This window comes from Catharus ustulatus, chromosome 12 (assembly GCF_009819885.2).
Source record: "Catharus ustulatus isolate bCatUst1 chromosome 12, bCatUst1.pri.v2, whole genome shotgun sequence".
Lineage (NCBI taxonomy): Eukaryota > Metazoa > Chordata > Aves > Passeriformes > Turdidae > Catharus > Catharus ustulatus.
This window is the reverse complement of record NC_046232.1, coordinates 9,027,888-9,048,110: the sequence shown is the minus strand read 5'-3', so window position 1 is coordinate 9,048,110 and position 20,223 is coordinate 9,027,888. Positions and strand designations below refer to the sequence as shown.

Genomic DNA, 20,223 nt, shown 5'->3' with positions numbered 1-20,223 from the left:
TAAGGATGTGTATCTAAAGCAGATCATGAAGACAAGGGGGTATTGAAATATTACTGAACATAACTTTTAAAGACTAAAGCGTTTAATGTTTCTTTTTGTTCAATCTGGCGTGATCAAGGTAAATAGTGTAACAAAGTATAGCCTGTAGCTGGAATAAGGAATGATTGGTTTATAGGTTACTTTAATTAGTTTTGGTAAATATTTTCAACTTGGATGAAAAAATATCCTTAAGAGATTAGAGAATGACAAAAGTAATCTCCAGTTAATTACTGGTGATTCATATAGGAACCTGTAAAAAATGAATGGGTTTCCAGGAGCCACTTTTCCTGAATTTGAATAGGAGTATGGGGAGGACAGAATACAAGCTATATAATTAGGCTGTCAATAATGACTTGAAAAATCATCTAAAATAAGCACTCAAAAGAAACTGAGTAGCTAGGCAGGAATTCACAGTTAAGAACAAGGGTTTCACACAATCATCTTTCCTTCAAGAAAACGGAAATAGACCATGTGGAGAAGTGGGTGAAGGTGGCTGCAGTTCCAGATGCCTTCTGGCATTAATAAGGCTTCTGCCACTTTCCCATGCAAATTAGGGAAACTTAGTTAGATGAAACTTTAATGTAGTGGATGCAAGTTTCTTGGAAACAGCTATCAATTCTTCAAACAGCAATGCTGTGTTCAGCATGGAAAATCTTGGGTAGTGAGACAATGAAGTTCAATAAGGAGAGCTACCATTTTGGGAACAAGCAGGTAGGTGTCTCCTATACCGCATAAGAAGATGAATGCAAGCTGCCATCTCCTGAGACTGAAAAAAGCATATTACAACAGGATACATGAAGAAGACTTTAATCCATATGATTTATCAACCAATTCTTCCAGTCTGAGTGGCACAGAGAGGCCCTGACCAGGATGCTGTGTCTAGCCTCACTCTTCAAGACTGATTGAGTCCAAAAGAAGAAAGCAAAGAGCCAGAATGATAAGAGGTGCAGAAAATAAAGGGTGACTGAACAGTCTAGGGTTGTCTTAGTTATCAAAAAAAAAAAAAGACAAAGAAGGGAGATACATGAACTAAATTGTTTGCTTATAGTGAAAAGACTAAGTAGCATTTAACTCAACTTCACTAACAGTTAGTTAGATGTTATAAATTCTTATATAACCATAGCTAAATGTATATAGTATAACTAATTGTTATGCTTCCTCATGATAAGTGTAATTTATCACTGAAAGAGATTACAGTTATTTCACGACCATAAGGTGCACCAGACTATAAGGCGCACCCCCGGGAGTCGGCAAAATTCACAACTTTGTAGATCAGATAAGGCGCACAGGACTATAGGGCGCACTTTTTTATTTGCAGCGAGGCTCCGCCCCCAGCTCTCCCCGCGTGGTTGCTGGCCGAGGCCCCGCCTCAAGCCGGCAGCCATTGGCCCCGGGCCCGTCTGTACCTGGCAGGGGCGGTGCCGCGGGGCCCCAGGCCCGCCTGTATCCAGCGGGGCCGGGCTATGGCCGCCGCCCCTCCGTGCCGCCTCCACGGGGCCGGGGGGTGCCTGTGTAGGGGCCGTCCCTTGATTGCCAAATTTGTGGCAGGGTATAGTGTTCCCTGCTGCCTTTCTCAAGACTTTTCTTCAGTCTTTTGAAGTGCTTCTAGAAGCCTCCAGAGATGTGTAGCTTTCCACATTAGCTTAACTGGAACCTTAGCCAAAAATCTCATCTCATTTAAAAAAAATAATCTGAATTTGACAGCTGAATTTTTGGGAAAATAAAGATTACCCTTTGCCAAGTGGTCCCCTTTGATGGCCCCACCTTGAAGTGACAAATCCCTAGGCTACCTGAGCCAAAAGGTGATAATATGGATACTGCTGTCCCTCCACGACGCTGAAGCCCAATCCTTCCCCATACCAAGTGTCCCTGCTCCCACTGGATTCACATAGCCAGCACCCTGGAAAGAGGAAGCATGTGAAGGATCACAAGTGGATTTTCCCTCCTGCAGCCAAGGACTTCTGTCAAGGAATGGGTGGAACTCCCAACAACATGGGCTGGTGGAAGGTCCCGTGCCCATGGCAGGGGGATGGAACTGGAGGATCTTTAAGATCCCTTCCAACCCAGACCATTCTGTGATAGAGGATTACTGATTTCTATGAAGGGTTGACAGCAGTGCCAGAATGCAATCCCCCAATTCCTGGTGCCTAGAGGAGTCCTTCCCCTTTCCCCCCAAATAAAGGTATCCACCTCTTCCCTCTGTACCTGGAAGTGTTGCAGTGGGAGAGTTAAGCAGGTTTATTTTGATGTACTCCAAGTCTCAGCAGGTTTGAGCTGGCCCTGTTTTGCCACCACAGTACCCTGGGCTTACATGTTCCAAAGCAAACCATGTGTTCTTTGTGCAGCAGCATTGGAAATCTGGTGGAGGGCATCAATTTTACACTCTTTTCAGCTCCCATTCAAAAGGGAACTGACAAATGGATTCTAGGATTGATCTGTACCAGAAGATACATTATTTTTGAAGACCCCCAGCTGTTTTCAGGACTGTCCTTCCCTAACAATCTCATACACCTTTATATTTGATCATGAAAAATTTCATATCAGAAAAATGCTCTTTTCCAGACCTAGCTGCAAGGATAGCTGCTTCCTTCCTCCCTCTGCATTTCCTCCCTCATATTTTATACATGCAAAGGCATATACATTCTTACTCCTTTCTGCCATCCTTACATGGCTGCAGTTTTGATTTCATTGATTGCACACACCAGTGTCTGCAGAGCTGCCTCAAGTCGAAGCCGTTGGGAATTCAAGGTGAATACATTTTTCTCCTTCAGATACGTTGTTTTAGTTAAAAGCCATTCCGGCTGCTCCATAACAAAACCTGACACAGTGGGCCCCATTGTCCAGCTCTTGGCCAAGGTAGCATGTATGGATTAAGTGATGAATTGCAAAAAGGGCCTAAAAGCCAGGCTGTAACTTCACAAAAAGGCCATTAAACTTATATCTAACTAAATATTTATTTTAAATGAATCATGATATAAAAGCATTAATTCAGGCTTCCAATTAATTTTCCAAAGAAACTGTAATATACTCCCAAAAATCAGCTGCTTCGACCCTGTGGAGCATCTCTCATGAACCAGGTGAGCAGGACTTTGTCTGAATCTCTCTTTGCATTTCCAGATGTTCACATGAATTATTTACTGAGGTCCCACCTTTCCATAGGAAATAAACCAGATCTGGAGCTGTGTTGAAAACAACTTTTCATTTTTACACTCTTTCTTTTCCAACAGCTTCACTTTTTGGGGGGTTTTACCTCTCTAGCTGGTCAGCCCCAGATCCCAGCACACTGACAGGGATGTTCTGTTCCAGCTGGTCCGTAAGCACCGCGTGCTGGCCACGGACAGGGAGCCGGTGGAGACGCTGCACTCGGGAATCCTCATCCCCAGCCGGGCGCCGCCCATCGCCTTCCAGCCTCGAGCAGGTTGGTGCAGCTGCTTTTGGGACCTGCTCTGGGGTTTTTATTCTCAGGGGGAGTGTAAGACAACACATGTTTATCTGCTCTTGGTTCTCGTCGTGGGTCTCCGGCAGCGACTGTGACACACGGGGGGTCACCGCCGTGTCCCACAGGCTGCCACGCCACCGCCACGCGAGCCCCGCCACGAGAGCCCCCCCCACGCGAACCCCCCCACGCGTGACCACCCACTAGTGACCATCCCACGCGGGTTTCCACGCGAATGTACTCCATGTGTGTTTTTTCCACACGTGTTTTTCCACGCATGATTATTCACTTTTTTTGGGTGTTTGCCCTGCTCCCTGTCCATGACTACAGGGCAGTATTTATGGACCTCCGTCCCGCCTCCACGGGGCCGGGGGGTGCCGTGTAGGGGCCGTGCTGCCTGCATGGGGCCGGGGGGTGCCTCTGGAGGGGCGGCTCCGCCTCCACAGGGCCGGGGCGTGCCCGCCCCTGCTCCGCCCCACCTCCACCTGGCAGCCGTGGCCCTGCCGGCTCCCCCCATGGCTCGCAGCTCGCACTTCCGGGTAGGCAAATTTTTTGAACTTTGTCCATCAGATAAGGCGCACCGGACTATAAGGCGCACTTCCGGGTTCCGGGGAAAATTTTAGTCAAAAGGGTGCGCCTTATAGGCGTGAAATTACTGTAGTTGTAGCAGCCACCATTTATAAACCACTCAAATATTTATTAAAAATAATTGTATATGGTTAAGCCTATTCAGGAGTAAAGAGAAGAAACCAATGACCTCTCAAAAATTTGTAGTCTTAACCTAAGCTTAGAAGGTCATATGGAATTTAGTTTATAGTTTATGAGCATCCAGCATTTCTCCAGGTGTGTCCCTAATGGAAAGTGTTTACTCAGATCAAGCTGTAGATGGAGAATGACTCAGTAAAATCAAAGTTGTGCACAGATCATCCAAGGTCACTTTCATTCCAAATCCATAAAGGGACTAAGTGCACAATTTGACTATTAAAGTGAATATAAATTTATTTCCTGGATGACATCCACACTTCTTTGCTATTCAAAGCAAATTAATGAAGGGAGATGACTTGAAGAAGTCTATTTAAATAAAGTTATCAAGATACAAACATTGCATAATGTCAGTACAAAATAAAAGGTTAATCTACTACAGGGGGATGGTGACTTTTCATTAAAAATGTGTCCTTTCCTCGTGCTTTTTTCATTGCACATGCAAGCAAGCTGTGTACCATGACACAAATAAGTAGTTTGAGGATACATGCTGTTTGCTTATGACTCAATAGCAGCTACACAGAAACTAGGACACCCTGTTGATATCCTAGACCAGACCGTAGTTCTGTACACAGTACAACTGCAGTGGTGTTTGACCCTTCTGCTACCAAAAGAAACCTTTTCTCAGTTTTAGAGGGCACACAACTAACTAGAAACTGCAAACAATTTCTTCGTGTAGTTTTCCCCAATGCTCTCTAAAATGAATGCCAGGTAACCTTTGAAAACCTGGTGTAACAGAGTGGAAAACACTGCTGAAGTGGGGAAGGGACTCAGCAATATCTAAGCTTGGCCCTTCTGGAGCAGCAGTCATTTGCATGTACATGATAGTTGATAAGCATCATCTGGAAAGTCCAGTCTCCCTTACGTTCCCTGGCAGACTTCCTGGAGATTTCATGATACACTGACTTCTCTCATCTAAGGGCAGTGCTGAATACACAAGATGCACATTCATCCATTCTCCAGTGTTCATCAGATAAGCATGTTAAAGGGCACCTTGCATATTACTGACACTCTAAAAACCTACAGCAAAGTAAAGAAAAACACAAATCAAGGTAAGACAGTCGAGAAACACAGATCTTCATCAAATGTCATAAATGTCATTTCCATTATTAAATATATAGCTCAAATATAATCAAATGTTTCTAGCTTTATTTCTCTCAGTTACACAGTTTAACACTTAGCATAAACTGTTCATCTGACTGTTTTGTTTTAGGAATACACACACGAAAATAGTCATATGCCCAGTGTAGCATTGCTAGTAAAACTTCCTATGGCCACCTAGTGGCCTACATGGAATTGACCTATGAAAAATATTTAGGATTACATGAAGATCCTCTCATCTAAAAATAAAACAAAAAGTACAAGTTTCATAGCTTTTGCATATATTTGAGATATAAATACTAATTTGTTTGCACAGTACATCCTTTAACACAATTTGAGAAATAAAATGGGGGAGGGTGCAAATTTTATGTGAGGAAAACTAATAACAGAATAAACAAAATTAAAATGGCCCTTAAGGAGAGAAAATAAATTGAGGGAGCAAAATGTGAATTGAATTAATCATCTGAATGCATGAGTAAATAAACAATCTGCAATGTGGTTGCAAGTGTTGTTAAATCTGGATGTGAGAAAAAATGGAAAACGGTACCAGTACAGAGAAGAAACAGCTAAATGCTTGCATAGTATGAAATGTTATGGAAATTCACCTGTTGTCCCCATTTTCAATAACTTAAATGAATATCACTTAAAACAGCACACAGATTAAAGACATCTGTATATATTTCAGATTTCAATATTAATGCCAAAAATACGTAGTATGATTTTACATAGGATTTATGCTACATTAGAACACTAAAGACAAACATCACTTGCGTATTAAATGAAACATTAAATATTAAATAACTGAAAAATAAAATAAAAAGTGTAAACACTAAACTAACTTGGGAATTTGCTATTGCAACACATCCAATGAAGTGGTTTTAAACAGTACAAAAAGATTAGATTTAAATATGTTTCCAGTCTACTTGGAATACACAAAGCTCATTCCAGAAACCTTTTAAAAACTGGTGCAGGATCACAAAGAACCTTCTTTCTCTTGAGCGCTATTTTTATTCCTTTACAAACTTAACTTTATACTGTTGTCTCTACCAATCTTTGCTTGTAAGGAGTACTCAACAGTAAAATGAATACTTTAGTTTGCCATTGTTTGCTAGCATCTTGGTGAAAACTGAGGATTTGTCGGAGATTCAGTGTAAGATTTGAGTTCATATGCAGCGCCGCTATCAACTTCCATGGATTTCCGAGAGAATAGGAGCCTTACATCTCTGTGGAGGTAGATCTTTCCAGATTTAGAACTCTGGAACCTGAAAAGATACAAATATCTGTATTATCTAAAACAAAAGAATAATCTTTTAAATCATTAAATAAAATGCACTCTTAAAACATTAAGACCAAAACACATTTGAACAAACAAAATTAGTCCATTAAAATGAAAAGAGAAAGAATATCCTGACATCTTCATTCTGCTTTGTTTCTTTTGACATTTAAAGATTCTGTTCCTAATCACCAATGCAGTGCACAGCTTTGAAAGTGGCATGGAATATTTGAAGTTCACACTGCCATTATGTACATCAAACATTAAAGTCCTCAGCAATCAGGAAAGGCAAAAAATGTTCTTCAGTGAGCACTCCTGAAAATGTCCAAAGGATCGCCTAAGCACACACCAAAAGGGAATTTTCAACTATAGACAAACTGAATATACATTTTAGTTCCAGCAATCACATAGACAGATTTCATTGCTCTTTTTATGAATGTAACATGAAGAAGTTTACTACTGCTTATACCACACTCCAAATATAAGAACTTGTCTTGAGAAGCAGTAGGTATGGGATCTCTGCAGGCAGACAGAATTGTTTTGCACAGACTAGGGAGCATTTCAAAGAGTCTGCAGTTCACTAAAGCAAACAGTGATCAATTCCTTGGCCCATTCATCTTTTATGCTGCAGCTAAACAGCCAAATTCAGGTCTTCCAAACCTGCAGGACACTTTCCCTGGGTATTAACAACTGTATATGGGGAGACAAGATCTGCATTTCAGAGTATTGTATTCTATGGTTTTCATGTGGCAGAACTCTGTAATTTCCTTCTCTCCACCAGGAAAGGCAGAAGAGCCTAAGGAGCATTTCTTACAGCAACTAACTTAATGTCAGCACCACTATGCCACAAAGAGGGAGAAATGCTACTGCTGCTGCAATAGAAACAGAAAAGCCATTGCTCTTGCCACAACAAGGGGACACCATGGCACATGCTGAGAGAGCAATGCATGCTGTGTTATCATGTATTACAGATTTGCAAGATTTTTAATAGGCTTTTACTTATTGACCCCACTGAAGCAAAAGCAGTATCTCTAGAATAAACCTATTCATAATTTAACTGAAATCCTGAGCAGTAGGTGAAAGACAAGTACAGATGATCCATCAAGGCTTCATGGTCTGAGGAAGGCAGGTTGCAGAAATGGATTCTGTGGCACTGTTCTGTTCAGATGAGTGATGCAGAATAGCCTGTAGTCATCCCCACAGCCAGACAAAGGAAAACTCTGTTCTCCTAGATACAGCTGTCAAGGACATTAAATGCAGCAGGGTCCAGTAGAATGCTCCTACTGGCTCCCACAGAGATCTCATCCATCATTATTTATTTGCTTAGTGCTGTCAGTGTAAAAGCCCTTTACCTGATAGGCAAAGAAGACACTGTCTTAAGAAAAGGCTGTGGGGGAGAGCACAAGGAAGAGTGAAAGAGACAAGGGACAAAGTAAACACCACAAACAGTTAACTCAGACTCTAGCACATAACACATTTTAAAAGGAAAAATTTTAGTGGAAGGTCTATGGCAGCAAAAGTATGATTGAAATTAGTTATCAAAGCACCATCATAAAATAGATCTCAACTCTCATTTTACATATGGATCTTTCAAAAGAATTATTAGCATGGTCTATTTTTAAACTTCTCAAGCTTGCTCTTTTCTATGAGTGATATCCTGCAAAACTCCCTTTGCTCAGTAAATAGTGGTTCCCTAAAATAAGACTTTTCTGAGCATGACATTTCAGAAAGATGGAAGAAGGATAAGTGTGAGACAGCAGCAAAGTTCAAAGGATTCTTCTCATCTTTGCATCCATCATCTATTCTTTTTCATTTAGACGTCTACCCTAGTAATTAGGATTTAGAAATGTTGCTTTTTATACATGCAAATACATTGAAATAATTGAGACAAGCATTGCCTGCACCCTTGCAGGATGGTGATGGAGTGGCCAACAGGGGACTGACTCTGGAGCTGTGGCAGCTCCAGTAGTTTTGTGTAAAGAAGTTTTTAAAACCCAACGCAACCAAGGTCTCTGACAGTGTCCTAGGAACAGCAACAACAGACAAATACAGGAGTGCTTAAACATACAAATATCAGAAATTCTGGCAAAGGAACTGTACTGAAGAAATGACAAATACAAGCATGAAGTCCATGTATGTATTTTATAGGCCATCAAAATTCGCAAAGAACAGAGTAATTAATGGAAACAGAATAATCCTGAAAAGCAGGACATTCATGAAAACACATGCAGCAAGATGTGTTTTGTAAGTGAAAAAGACAATATACCACTATCTATAAAATCTGTAAGTAAAAGCATTAGGACAAGGATAAAAATTTCTAGATAAGAAAAAAATCCTGAGAGACCAGAAAGATCAAAAGCAGCTAGTAAATCAGTAATAGCAGGTATCTTCAGCTTCACCAATAAAGGTGTATGTCACATTAGGACAGTATTTAAAAAAAAAGTTTCTCAACACCTTGAGGAATCACTACTTTTAACAACCAGTTTCAAGCCTACCCTCCACTGAGCCCTCAGTAACAACCCTTGTTCAGCTGTTAAGCAACAGCAACTATCCTCCATGCAATTCCTGGCATTGTGTCAGTAACTAAGGCTGTTGACCTAGCTTTAAAAACTTGAAAAATGCTGAGCTGTGGGCAGGTTAGCTGTTTAATTACTTTTTACAAGGGTGCCAGAACGTGACCTAGAAACCCACAGATGGTCATCATCCCCACAACGCCAGGCAGAAACGAGGCACAAGCAGAGCTGAGCTCACAGCTCTTATGCTCAAGTAGATTTAATTACAAGACAAAAAGTCATTGCTTCACATGCAACAAAAAAATTATCCCCAAAGCATCTTCAAAAAACAAACTGCAGGTGCGACTCTTGGGGGTTTTAATGACAAATAAAGCTCTGCTGTGTGTGCAAGCTCCATTTGGTATCTCGGTCCTGTAGCTGCACGTACAAGTACAGTCTAATGGCATATTGAACAGAACCTCAAACACACAGGGCTGCGTGCAGGAGCTGCTCACACAATAAATCTGACACTTTAAAGACTGTTGTAGAAAATCTGGCCGCCAATGTTAAGCTCCAGACCTATGCAAGCGTTTTTGCTGAATTACCACTTGAAAAGGAGCTTTCATAATGTGAGTGCTGACAACTGTGATTAAGGCCTCGCAAGCAGATGCGACCACAATGCAGCTCACTGGTGGTGACTTCATTTGTTTTTTAAACAAAATTTCAATACGTAAGCCTAAGATGCTTGTGCTCAATAACTACTGCAACTAAACTGAAAGGCTGTTCCAAGTCAACTTGAGTAACAAACAAAAATAAATCTGAATAGTTAAAACTTTTTAGGTTTTCATAACTTTTCAGTAAAGCAGGCTTGAGGAAACTTTGCTGCTTTTAAAAACGAAGCTTTAAAACAAACTTACATAAATTAATATACTTTTAAGATTTTTTAAGCCCTCCTAATTACAATCCATCTTTAGTAAAAGGCTACTAAATGGACAACCGAGTCTTTTGTAAAATCATAAGTATAATAAACCGCAAGACAGATCAACATAAGCTACTTTAATATTTCAAGGAGTTCTGCCATACTTACTTTATGAGAAAGGACCCAAAGCTTGGGTTTATCACTTAGAAAAAACTTGTGGCATACTCTGTTATTCACTTTCCAAAGTAAGCAGCTAAACATAATTACGATTTTGGTTTTCCCATTTCCAACTCTACATCATAAACCCATGAACTGAACCCCACCAGACGTCTGAAAGCTGATCTAAATTGTACAGATATTTCAATATGAGAAGCATCAGAACATTTCTCTCAGCAGGTATCGGAATAGGAAGCTCTTAAAAAAAACTTCTAGTTGTAACACAACAGAAAGCAGATTTGCCTCCAAATAGAAGCAATTCTTGGGTCTGTCAACAAGAAATATACAAACAACACTGAAGTATTAACTGAAAGGGGACACAAGACCACTGCTTTTCCTGCAGGTGTACAGGACCCAGCTGGCCACAGACTTTTACCTACCACTGCAGCTGAGGCCTGGCGCCAGTTTCTCTGCACAGTCAGATCAACCTTACTGAGCCTTCTATTGGGGCTTTTTCAGAATTTGCCTCAGAAGAAAACTTTTAGAAGGTGGTTAGGTTAGAACCTTGCAAGGTAGTGTGGCCTGAAAGGCTGAATTTCAATCCAGGCTAAATTTCAGAATGAAAACACTGTTCAACAGCCTTCTCATGATACTATTTTCACACTCCAGTAAACTAAAACACTTTTTTATGACCGTCAACTTTATTTAATGGGAGAGTCTGGCTTCTAGACAAAGTTGTTTCAAAAGTCTGTTGGATAGAAATCAATGCCGTTACATTGGAAAATAATATGTACCAGAAATAATTGTACAACAATAGAGAAGTGTAAGAGATTTGATTTTGTTCTGCTTCCTCACTTCAGAATGTCAGCTGCTGATGGGTTTCCAAATGCTGCAGTGAAAGCACTGGGTCTGTGTGTACAGGCATTTCTTACTACAAAAACATGAGCAAAAAGCCTGCAAACTGCAGGACAGAGCATATCCATCATTCCCCTTTGTTTCCAACTGCAGTCTCCAGAACACCCCAAGAGCAGCAGGAGTGTCTGGTTTCAGGCAGTGCTTTGTAAATCATTTAAGGAAGATTGAGTGAATATTTCATAAAGTGAAAGGCATAATCACCAGTATTGCACCCTGAAACAGGTATTTACATTTTTGCCACTAAACACTATTTTTAGGAGTAACTCAGACGCTTTTTTCATGTTACAAGCTATTCTGGTGAAGAGGCACATGTGAAGCACACCAGGGCACCTTCTCTTCAGAGATCCTTAGTTTTAGCTTTTGCCCATATCACATCCACTTCCACTATTTCCTGTAACCTCAAAAAATGTGCATCGATTCAGCCAGAACAATTTCTCTCTAAGAAAAGATTTAAGATTTACATGGTATACAAAATACTTCAATGCCAAGAGAGAGCTTTATGTTATATTTTAACTTTGTTTCTCCCAAGAAGAACCCAAATTATTAGCACTTCTTCTTCTACTGTCTAGCTTAAAGATCAAGTTAGCATTCTTTTAAATTTTTTTTTCTTTTCATTTTTTCTTACTTTCTATACAGAAAGGTGGGCTGGGAAAGAAATTATGAGATAAATTTTGGCAGATACTTTTTTGTGGTTTTGGCTTGGGTTTGTTGGGGGGTTTTTTGCTTTATTTTTGGTTTTTCAACTTCAAGAAGCTTACCTCAGATGAATGAGGTAGCGTAGTAGCCTTTCTTCAGTCTGGTGACTGTTTTCTTTATTGACACTTCGCTTGATTTCTCGTCTCACAGGAACAGAAAAAGTTCTTTGCCGAAGGAATGTTTGATGATTAGCTGGCATTTCTCTCAAGTCATAGATCACCACAAACATCTTCACCACAGTTTTGTTAGGGTTAAATAAGGTCTGAGAAGACAAATAGTTCAGTACATTACTCTCTAGAGATGACAAATTTTTAAAAAGAAACCAACAAATCTAACCTAAACTCAATCTGCCAAAATAGTTCTCTATGCACTTTGTGCCATACAGAAACATTTATGTAAAGACATTGTGAAGCCTTTCTGATTTTCAACTCTTCAGCTACCAGCAATTCCCATTTTTAAATATAATGCTAAACACAATCTAATCTGAATGAAACACTAGTATATGACTACTCTTACTTTGCTAATCAGCATCCCCGTTTTTGTTTATTTTTCCAGTCAGCTTTTTGTCTACACTGTTTTCCAGACACAATACACTCGCAGGAAGCACAGTGGTGGGCTCCACTTTTAAACCTGAAATTATGAACGTGTTATCTTGGACTGGGTTCTTAAAAGAAAGAGTCAGTTCATTGGTTCTAAGAAATGACTGTGATTTACTTTGTGATTTTATGACAAAAGTAAAAGTGGTGTTAAAATATTACAACAAGTAGATACAATTATTCAATCTTAATCACTTTAGAAGAATTTCAGGATTTGGACTGTGGCCTAACTACCTCCCCATCACTTTTTCAAAGCCACAGTGTCCCCAAGCATTCTGAATCTTCTGGAACTGATTTTAAGACTCCTCAGAGCACAGAAGTGTTCAAAGATCGGGAATCTTTTTTTGTCCCACACACAGATTTCTACTTTGAACCTACAGAAATGCACATTTCCACTGCTAGCTTCATGCTCCTCTCCAATGACCTCATCTCTGCACGAGTTTCTTGGTGTTAGAGGTGTCAAGGCACCCTTAAGTGCTGAGTACGTACCACTTGTATTGTTCCTGAAGGCGGTACCCGATAACCCCTTTTACCAAGGGACTCTAAAGTAATTACACCCTACAAAAACAAAACATATATTTAGGTCACAGAGATAAACAAATCTAAACGTTCTAGTCATGTAATGGCATTTATTTGAAACATAATCAGTAATTTATATAAGCTAAAAATAGAGAAGGCAATGCATTTAAAATGCTGTTTAAAAAATCAACAGTAGAGGCCTTAATGATTCTTTGGCAGAACATTAAAAGATGTGCAATAAGAGGTACATTCTCCTCTTGAAACAACATCCAAGTTTCCTCATCTTCTCCACATCAGGGAGCTAGGACAAAACAGAGCTTTCTTTCCAAAGCAGCTGGGAGGTTAAAATGAAACATTTGTCTCCCCCTTTTCATTTTTATATCATCTACAATTGCTCCAATAGTACTCCAAATCTCACAGAACTAATTTTTGCTTTTCAAAGGCAGCAGATGTAGTTAATCTTCCATTCTAATCCAAACTTTAGGAAGGATGACATCTGCTTTTGTACCAGCTGGGATCTGTGAGCAGCCCCGAGTGCCCCACAGGGCGCTGTGACGCTGCCCCGGCCACGCTCGGGGCACTGCCACAGTCTGGGCACCCTGCAGGGCACCAGTGCTGCACCCCTCTGCCCTGGGCTCTAAAAACCAAACCAAACAAACAACCAGAAACCCCGAAGCACAGAAACTAGCTATACAAACAGAAACAATGTTTCTGATGATGGAGGCACTACACAAATGCTGTATTAATCCTGGGAGACTCAGCCATAATAGCATATTTGGAATTAGTATGTGGAAAAGCCTGAAACAATGAAACCCAGCTAGGAAAATAAGCAATGCTACTTTAACCATTTGAAGAATATGAGAATCCCTTCACCTCCTACAAAATCACATGAAATAATCCAGAAAGATGAAAGCAAAGAATAGATATTTTTTGAAGCGGTTAACACACATACAAGTTTAAACTCAAAGCCATTATGTAAACTCTAAGCAATTTCATTTTCTGATTATTTTCCAAAACAGAAGGTCAGAAATAGTATCTGCTATGTATTTAAAATCTAAATCTAAATATTGGGATACTCAGATGTTCATTGCTTGACTTACATGGCTAAACAAACTTTTACCATATATTAATTAGACAGATGTACACATATGAAAATCTCTAAAAATCGGATCTATCACTTACATAATATTAGGGTTCCTTAACAGGCATTCAGAACAAATCCAGCCTCTGATTCAATGCTAGCATACATGACACCATTTTCTTTTTACAGAGGAGCACTTTTAGACATGTAAAACCCGTGGTGTCACTGTAGAAAGGTGGGACAGAATTAGCACCCAGAGAACACAAACACTGCATGGCTGCAAACATCAGCAAACAATGCAGCCCGTGAGTGCTGAGTGTCACAACAGCCCTGACAATATCTGCTTTAAAAGAAAGGGCTGAATAACTTCCAAATCCAAGGCCTCCACCAGCCAGTGCCCCTTGGCCTGCACCTAAGCCACTCTGCAGAGAGGTTAGTTGCCCAGAGCAGCTGCTTGTTGGGACAACAAAATATATCCTGCTAAGTCCTGCTATTGCCTCACTGCTATTTTAAGTTAGATGGATAAAAAGAGATGTTGGGAGTTGATCACTGCAGTGTGGGGGGAGACAAATACATTCAATGTCCAAAGCTGAGAACAGTTGAATGGTGGGGCAGAGAAGTAGAAGGAAAAGCACTAGTCAGGGAAAGGAAGAGGGACAGTGGAACTCTGTCATAAGCAGTTGCAAATAAGCCAGATCCCTGCAAATTTTCACTTTCTGGACCCTCTACTCACCAAGCTCTTGCTCTTCACCTCCACATATCAGAATTTATTTAAAATAAATCCAACCACACATTTACCATGTAAGGAGAGGGCGCATTGTCATCTGAAACGCTGTAGAATGACACTTCAACTGGCAGAGTCATGTGCGTGGGACAAAAGACTCCACTTGCTCCCACCTCTGCTGTGAAACCCTCCACGACACCCAGCGGGTCCAAGCGGAAATTCAGGACAGATTCCTGAAAAACAAAGCACAGACAGCTTAGGCTGGGAACACCTCAAATAAAACAGAGCAAAACTCATCAGGAAACAAGTGCAGAAGCCCACAGAGAACTTTACTGCAGCAGGATCTATGCTTGATTTGCAACATATACTATCTGAAAACAAAAAAATCCACCTAGATCCTGTAACCTTCCCCAGCAAATTCAACTCCATATTTCACAAGGCAGTACAATAGAGCCTGTTAATGCATTGGCTATTAGTTGTAATTATTGGACATGCCACATGAAGAGCTGGAACCTACCTACATTTCAAACACATTCTAACACACTGATTTAATCCAGCTTTTGTGACATACAAAGTAGACTTTCAGAGTGAAAATGTAAATCCTTTTTTCTAGGTAAGTACATTATAAACAGGAACAATTACAGGTTATTAAATCTCATTTATGGCAACAGAACATCTTCTAACTTGACCGTAGTGGGAAACAAAAGCTTAAGAAACTCATTGTATTTGATTTTCTGAGACAGAAGATGTCTGGGGCATGAATTAAGTGCCTTTACAGCTGGAAATGAAAACAAATTTTATTCAGTTCAGTTAGGAACTTTTACATTCTCATAATGCTGGAATTGTTCACAGTAATATACTTTTAAAAGCAGTACAGAAGAGTATTAAAAATACCACAAGAATTCTAGAGAATATGCAATACCTCAAAGTTTCCCAGAAGGCTCAGACTTGTTACTGGTGGAGCACTAGAACTCAGAAATGGTTTCCCATGGCTGTCTGGATCACCGTCTCTGTTTATACATTGTTGTGGGCTATTAAAAAAAGACAGAATAAATATAAAGGATAAACACATTTGCTTTTGTCTTCTGGGTATAAACAGCTCTAGAAAGAATAATATACTTACTGTACTACAAAATGTTGTCCTAAAGAAGTAACAGTTGAACACTGCCTATTAATACTTTAGCAGAAGGTTTTCTAGTTAACTGAAAAAATCTTTTCACCAGCTTTACATTACAAGGGATAAAGACAATAAAAATTTGTTCTTTAGCTCCATTTAGCAAGAATCAAATATCAGTTTATTTTCTCTTGTATGTGGGTGCTTTTGTCTCATTCTGTAACATATCTCATATTTCCAACCTCAAACTACCATACCAAAAGCTGTTTGTGTTACATATATTAATGTATGAAAGGTCATGATTGGCCTTTTTAAAAAGTCTGGTTCTCTGAACAAGTTAAGACAAAATGCTTAACATGCTCAACACAAAGAACAAAATACAATACAAAAATAACACTGGTTTGAAGGATAATGAACAATTACTACCTTTCTGTCTGCAAACTCAAGTGTATCTGACAGCAGAGCTACCCCTGCATAGGACAGAATTCATTCTGCCAGCAGCTCACATTCCATGGTTATGTTCCAGAGCTGTGCTAACCTGGAAACTCCCAGGGCAACTCAGCTGCTGAGCCTTGTATCAAAATAAGGATTCTTTTGAAAGCCTTTTGTGTCTTTACTAACATGCTTTGACTTTGCATATATATATATACATTATGCCTCCCTCAAAAATCTCAATGTTTCTGGTAAATAAAACATACCTTCTTGCAGACAGACATTTCAACAATGATGAATCCAGATCAAAGCACCCAGACTGTGTTTTCCTTTGAGGAACCTCCACAAGGAAAGAAGATGCTAATTTGAAAACTGAACTGCTACCACAGACAATTTTGCCAAGTAAGCACATTTTGCCAAGAATTTTCATGACATTACAAAATTATAAAAACAGAGCAGAGAATGTAATTCCTATACATTTTAAACTTAGTGAAGAAAGTTCTAGGATTATTAATGATGAGACTAAATTCTGATTAACAGGAAGTATTTCAATAAAGATATTCAGGAAGCTGATGTCTCTTTGGAACAAGACAGAATATTACTAATAAACAGGCTGTAACAATTTCCATCCAATTTCCCTTTACAGGCAATGAAGAATAAAGCATATCACGTGTGATTACAGGACATCACTACTTCAGTACTTTTAATAGGAACTGCCTGTATTTTTAAAACTCCAGACAACCTACCAAGGACTGTAACTCTTCCCTGTGTCTGCCTTATCCCAGCAGCTTTGTTTCACTAAGTCATTCCATGACACCTCTGGTTACTGAAGAATGTACAGTACAAACTGTTCACAGAAACAAAGGCTTTGGAAAAATGAGCAATCAGGTATTAAAAACTAACAAAAAACCTCCTAAATGACAAAATTTTAACTTATGCTTAAAACATTGATCTTCAAAATGTTTTATTTTGTGCGCTAAAATAGCACCAAAGCAGTTTCCATCAATTTTTCTAATGCCACCTTCTGTTAATCTTGATATGATCTCAACATCTTTAATATTTTATTTTCTAAAATTATTGTTCAGCCTAATTTACATGTTAACTCTCATTAAGCATTAATTTCCACTCATAAGAGTATTCACTCTGACACAAAGTAAACACATACACTTCACCTAAGTATTTTATCAAATTTTATACCATGCACAGACATTAGAAGAACAAATAGTCCCTTTCTCAGCTCAAAGAATTTTAAGAATAACTTACAGGACTTGAAAGCAGAGGCAGTCCAGTTCTGGGATGAAAAGCCTTGGTTGACGTTCCATCCAGAGATCGAAAACTGTGTTTCCGCCATGCATTTGTGTGTTTTACAGACTGTGCTTTCTGTGCAAAACAAACTCACTCAGGTTATCAATGGGATATTTCAGTCACCTATCATGACAACACTTGCCTGCTGGAAGGGAGAAGACTCCTGACCCAGGTGGATCTACGTCACACTAGCATGGGATGAAACATTCAGAATAAATTCCCCTTGACTCAATCTACAGTTGCACAGACTGCTCCCAAAAGATCACATTCCATACTCAGATGGGTGCATTTCTACAAACCAGGGTGGCTCACTGCCCATGGAAACAGTCATTCAGAACTGTCACCAGGAGGGGAACAGGACAGTGTTCTTCTCCAAGTTAAACTGATCAGCTCTAGGGGAGGCACCACTGGCCAAGTTACCCCATCACACAGAATCATTTGACAGATCACCTTGTCAACTAGAGCACGTCACTAAGTTGCTTCTTGAACTCCTCCACCTGGGCAGTCCATTCTCATGCTTAACCCTTTCCATGAAGAAATTCTTCCTGAGTTACTTCTGGCCAAGATTACAAGGGTAATACACTGCTACCCACAAGGTCAGGCTGAAAGGTTCTCTCCATGCTGGCCCTTAGCAGATAGAGGGTACAAGCCATCTGACAAAGGGAGCTATAGGAATTATTGTCTATTCCCATATGGATTTACCTGTACCTCTGGGTTCTTCTGCCGCTCACACTTAGCTGCATTGTCTTCTGCAGGTTTCTTCTGAGAAGTGCTTTGAAAATCCAGGCTCGTTGGGTCTTCATTCTCATCATGCGCAGTTTTTGTTTTATCTTGTTTGGTTTTGTTTTTGAAACTGTCATGGTCTTTATTTAAATAATTTTCAATACTAACAAGCTGAGTATTTTGCTCATAAATATTTGGTTTTTTGGAGTCTCTATCTAAACACTTGAGCTCATTTTTGTGCAAAGAGTCAGATACCGGCATTACAGTTGCTTTTTTTGTACCTTCAAGTATTCTGCATTTTTCCATCTGTAAATTATTAAAACTGTCTGTGCCATTGTTCTCACTAACAACTGTTCTTTCTTTAAGTTTATTTGTGCAAATCTGTTCATCAATGCTGCTGGAATTTGAACCCTGTTTAAATCTGTTGGTTATCTGGTCTTTCTGTGCATAACCAGAATGCATTTCCAATTTATCTGGAACTTCAGATTTATTTTCCTTAGTACATAATGATGATGTGTGAATGTTACTAAATGCATGAGAAGTTTTATTTGAAGTCTGATGAAAAGCATTTTGGACAGCTTCACTGGGTTTTACTAAAACCAATTTTCTTCTTGCTTGGACTTTCAGAGAAGTCTTCAATTCTCCATCAAACCTAGAAGGACTGATAGGAGTATCAGGTGTCTTTGTCTCTGATTTTCTGCTGTCTGCTAACAAAGAAAAATTTGATTTAGCAAAAGGTCCCTTGCCTTTCTTCAGCAAGTTTTCATCTTCATATGTACTTCGGAAAACTTTTGACATGACTGGAGTAGCCTCATGCACTTTGAATGGATGTCCAGCAACATGGGAAGTAGCTGGATCACAATGAATCAAGTGTTGGGCAATCCTTGCTATCACATCCTGCCGCTCCTGGAGCAGGGAATCAATCAGGGGGTTGCTCTCTCCTGCTGACTGACGGCCACAGTGGTTCCCTGGAACACGGGCATCAAGCAGTGTGACCTCTGGCACTGCCCTAGTTTTGCCTTCACCACCATCTTCCTGCATTGCATTGTCTAAGTTGGCAGCAGGAACAGGGGAGCTTTCCTTGCTTTTCCTTGGCAAGTTCTCCTCTTCGAAAGTACTCCGAAAAGCTTTTGGTGCAGCTGAGATGTTTTCATGTGTGGTGAATGGACGCCCAGCAACAACTGGTGAAGTAGCTGGATCACAGTGAATCAAGTGCTGAGCAATCCTTGCAATGACTTCTTGTCGCTCCTGAAGTAAAGAGCCTATCAAAGGATTGGTTTCTCCTGTGGGCTGATGAGAGCAATGACTGTTTGAAACACGGGAATCAACTAGAGAATAGGATTTAAAAGTTCTGACGGGTGTTTCATGAGATTGTGTCTTATTGTCTGCTGTGGCATTATAGCACTGAACTTTAGACTGCGATGCCCCAAAGTCAGATCCACGTCCAGTAGATGGATAAAGCTTTAAATTTCTAAAAGATGTAAATTCAGGCATCTTTTTTCCATTAAGTAGGCCTTCAGGTGTCATTGTCCATGTCTGTTTCCCATGAAAACGCTGTGGACTGGGAGCACTGCATTGCTGAGCAGCACTGGGATCGCTGCGCTGATGGAACTTGCGCTCTTGCATTTGCTTTTCATAAAAGCTAAGGTTGGTGTGAATACTACAGGTCAGAACGGGGTAGTTGGATTGCCTGGGCAAGGACTGGACGCTGACCCTCAAGGCCACATTGTGAGAAACATTAGGAACAGGAAAGACATGCTCAGTGGGTGTCTGGGAGAACGTCCATTGCAAGTCCACATCTGCAGCGCTCACCCTGAAACAACACCAAAGGGCATTTACAAAAATAGCGAAATGAAAGGTTTTTAATTATCTACTGCATAGCAAATGCCTGAGAAAAAACACTAGAAACATCAACAACTGTTGCACTTTGCATAGTGCAC

At 40.1% G+C, this 20,223-nt stretch overlaps 1 protein-coding gene across 2 annotated transcripts in view; it reads right to left on the bottom strand.

Moving 5' to 3' along the window:
- Window positions 1-5,364: 5,364 nt before the first annotated feature.
- The window catches only part of FAM214A (family with sequence similarity 214 member A), a 47,736-nt gene continuing 32,877 nt past the window's right edge, over window positions 5,365-20,223 (bottom strand). The window contains exons 5-12 of one of the 2 annotated variants that reach the window (XM_033070435.2): window positions 18,263-20,096; window positions 17,519-17,635; window positions 16,522-16,595; window positions 15,632-15,740; window positions 14,784-14,942; window positions 12,875-12,943; window positions 11,852-12,051; window positions 5,365-6,600 (exon numbers count right to left, since the gene is read on the bottom strand). In XM_033070435.2, the coding sequence (XP_032926326.1) occupies window positions 6,447-6,600; window positions 11,852-12,051; window positions 12,875-12,943; window positions 14,784-14,942; window positions 15,632-15,740; window positions 16,522-16,595; window positions 17,519-17,635; window positions 18,263-20,096 (2,716 nt within the window). In that variant the 3' untranslated portion in view covers window positions 5,365-6,446. The remainder of the gene's footprint in view (window positions 6,601-11,851; window positions 12,052-12,874; window positions 12,944-14,783; window positions 14,943-15,631; window positions 15,741-16,521; window positions 16,596-17,518; window positions 17,636-18,262; window positions 20,097-20,223) is intronic. The other variant, XM_033070436.2, reaches the window with a different exon arrangement.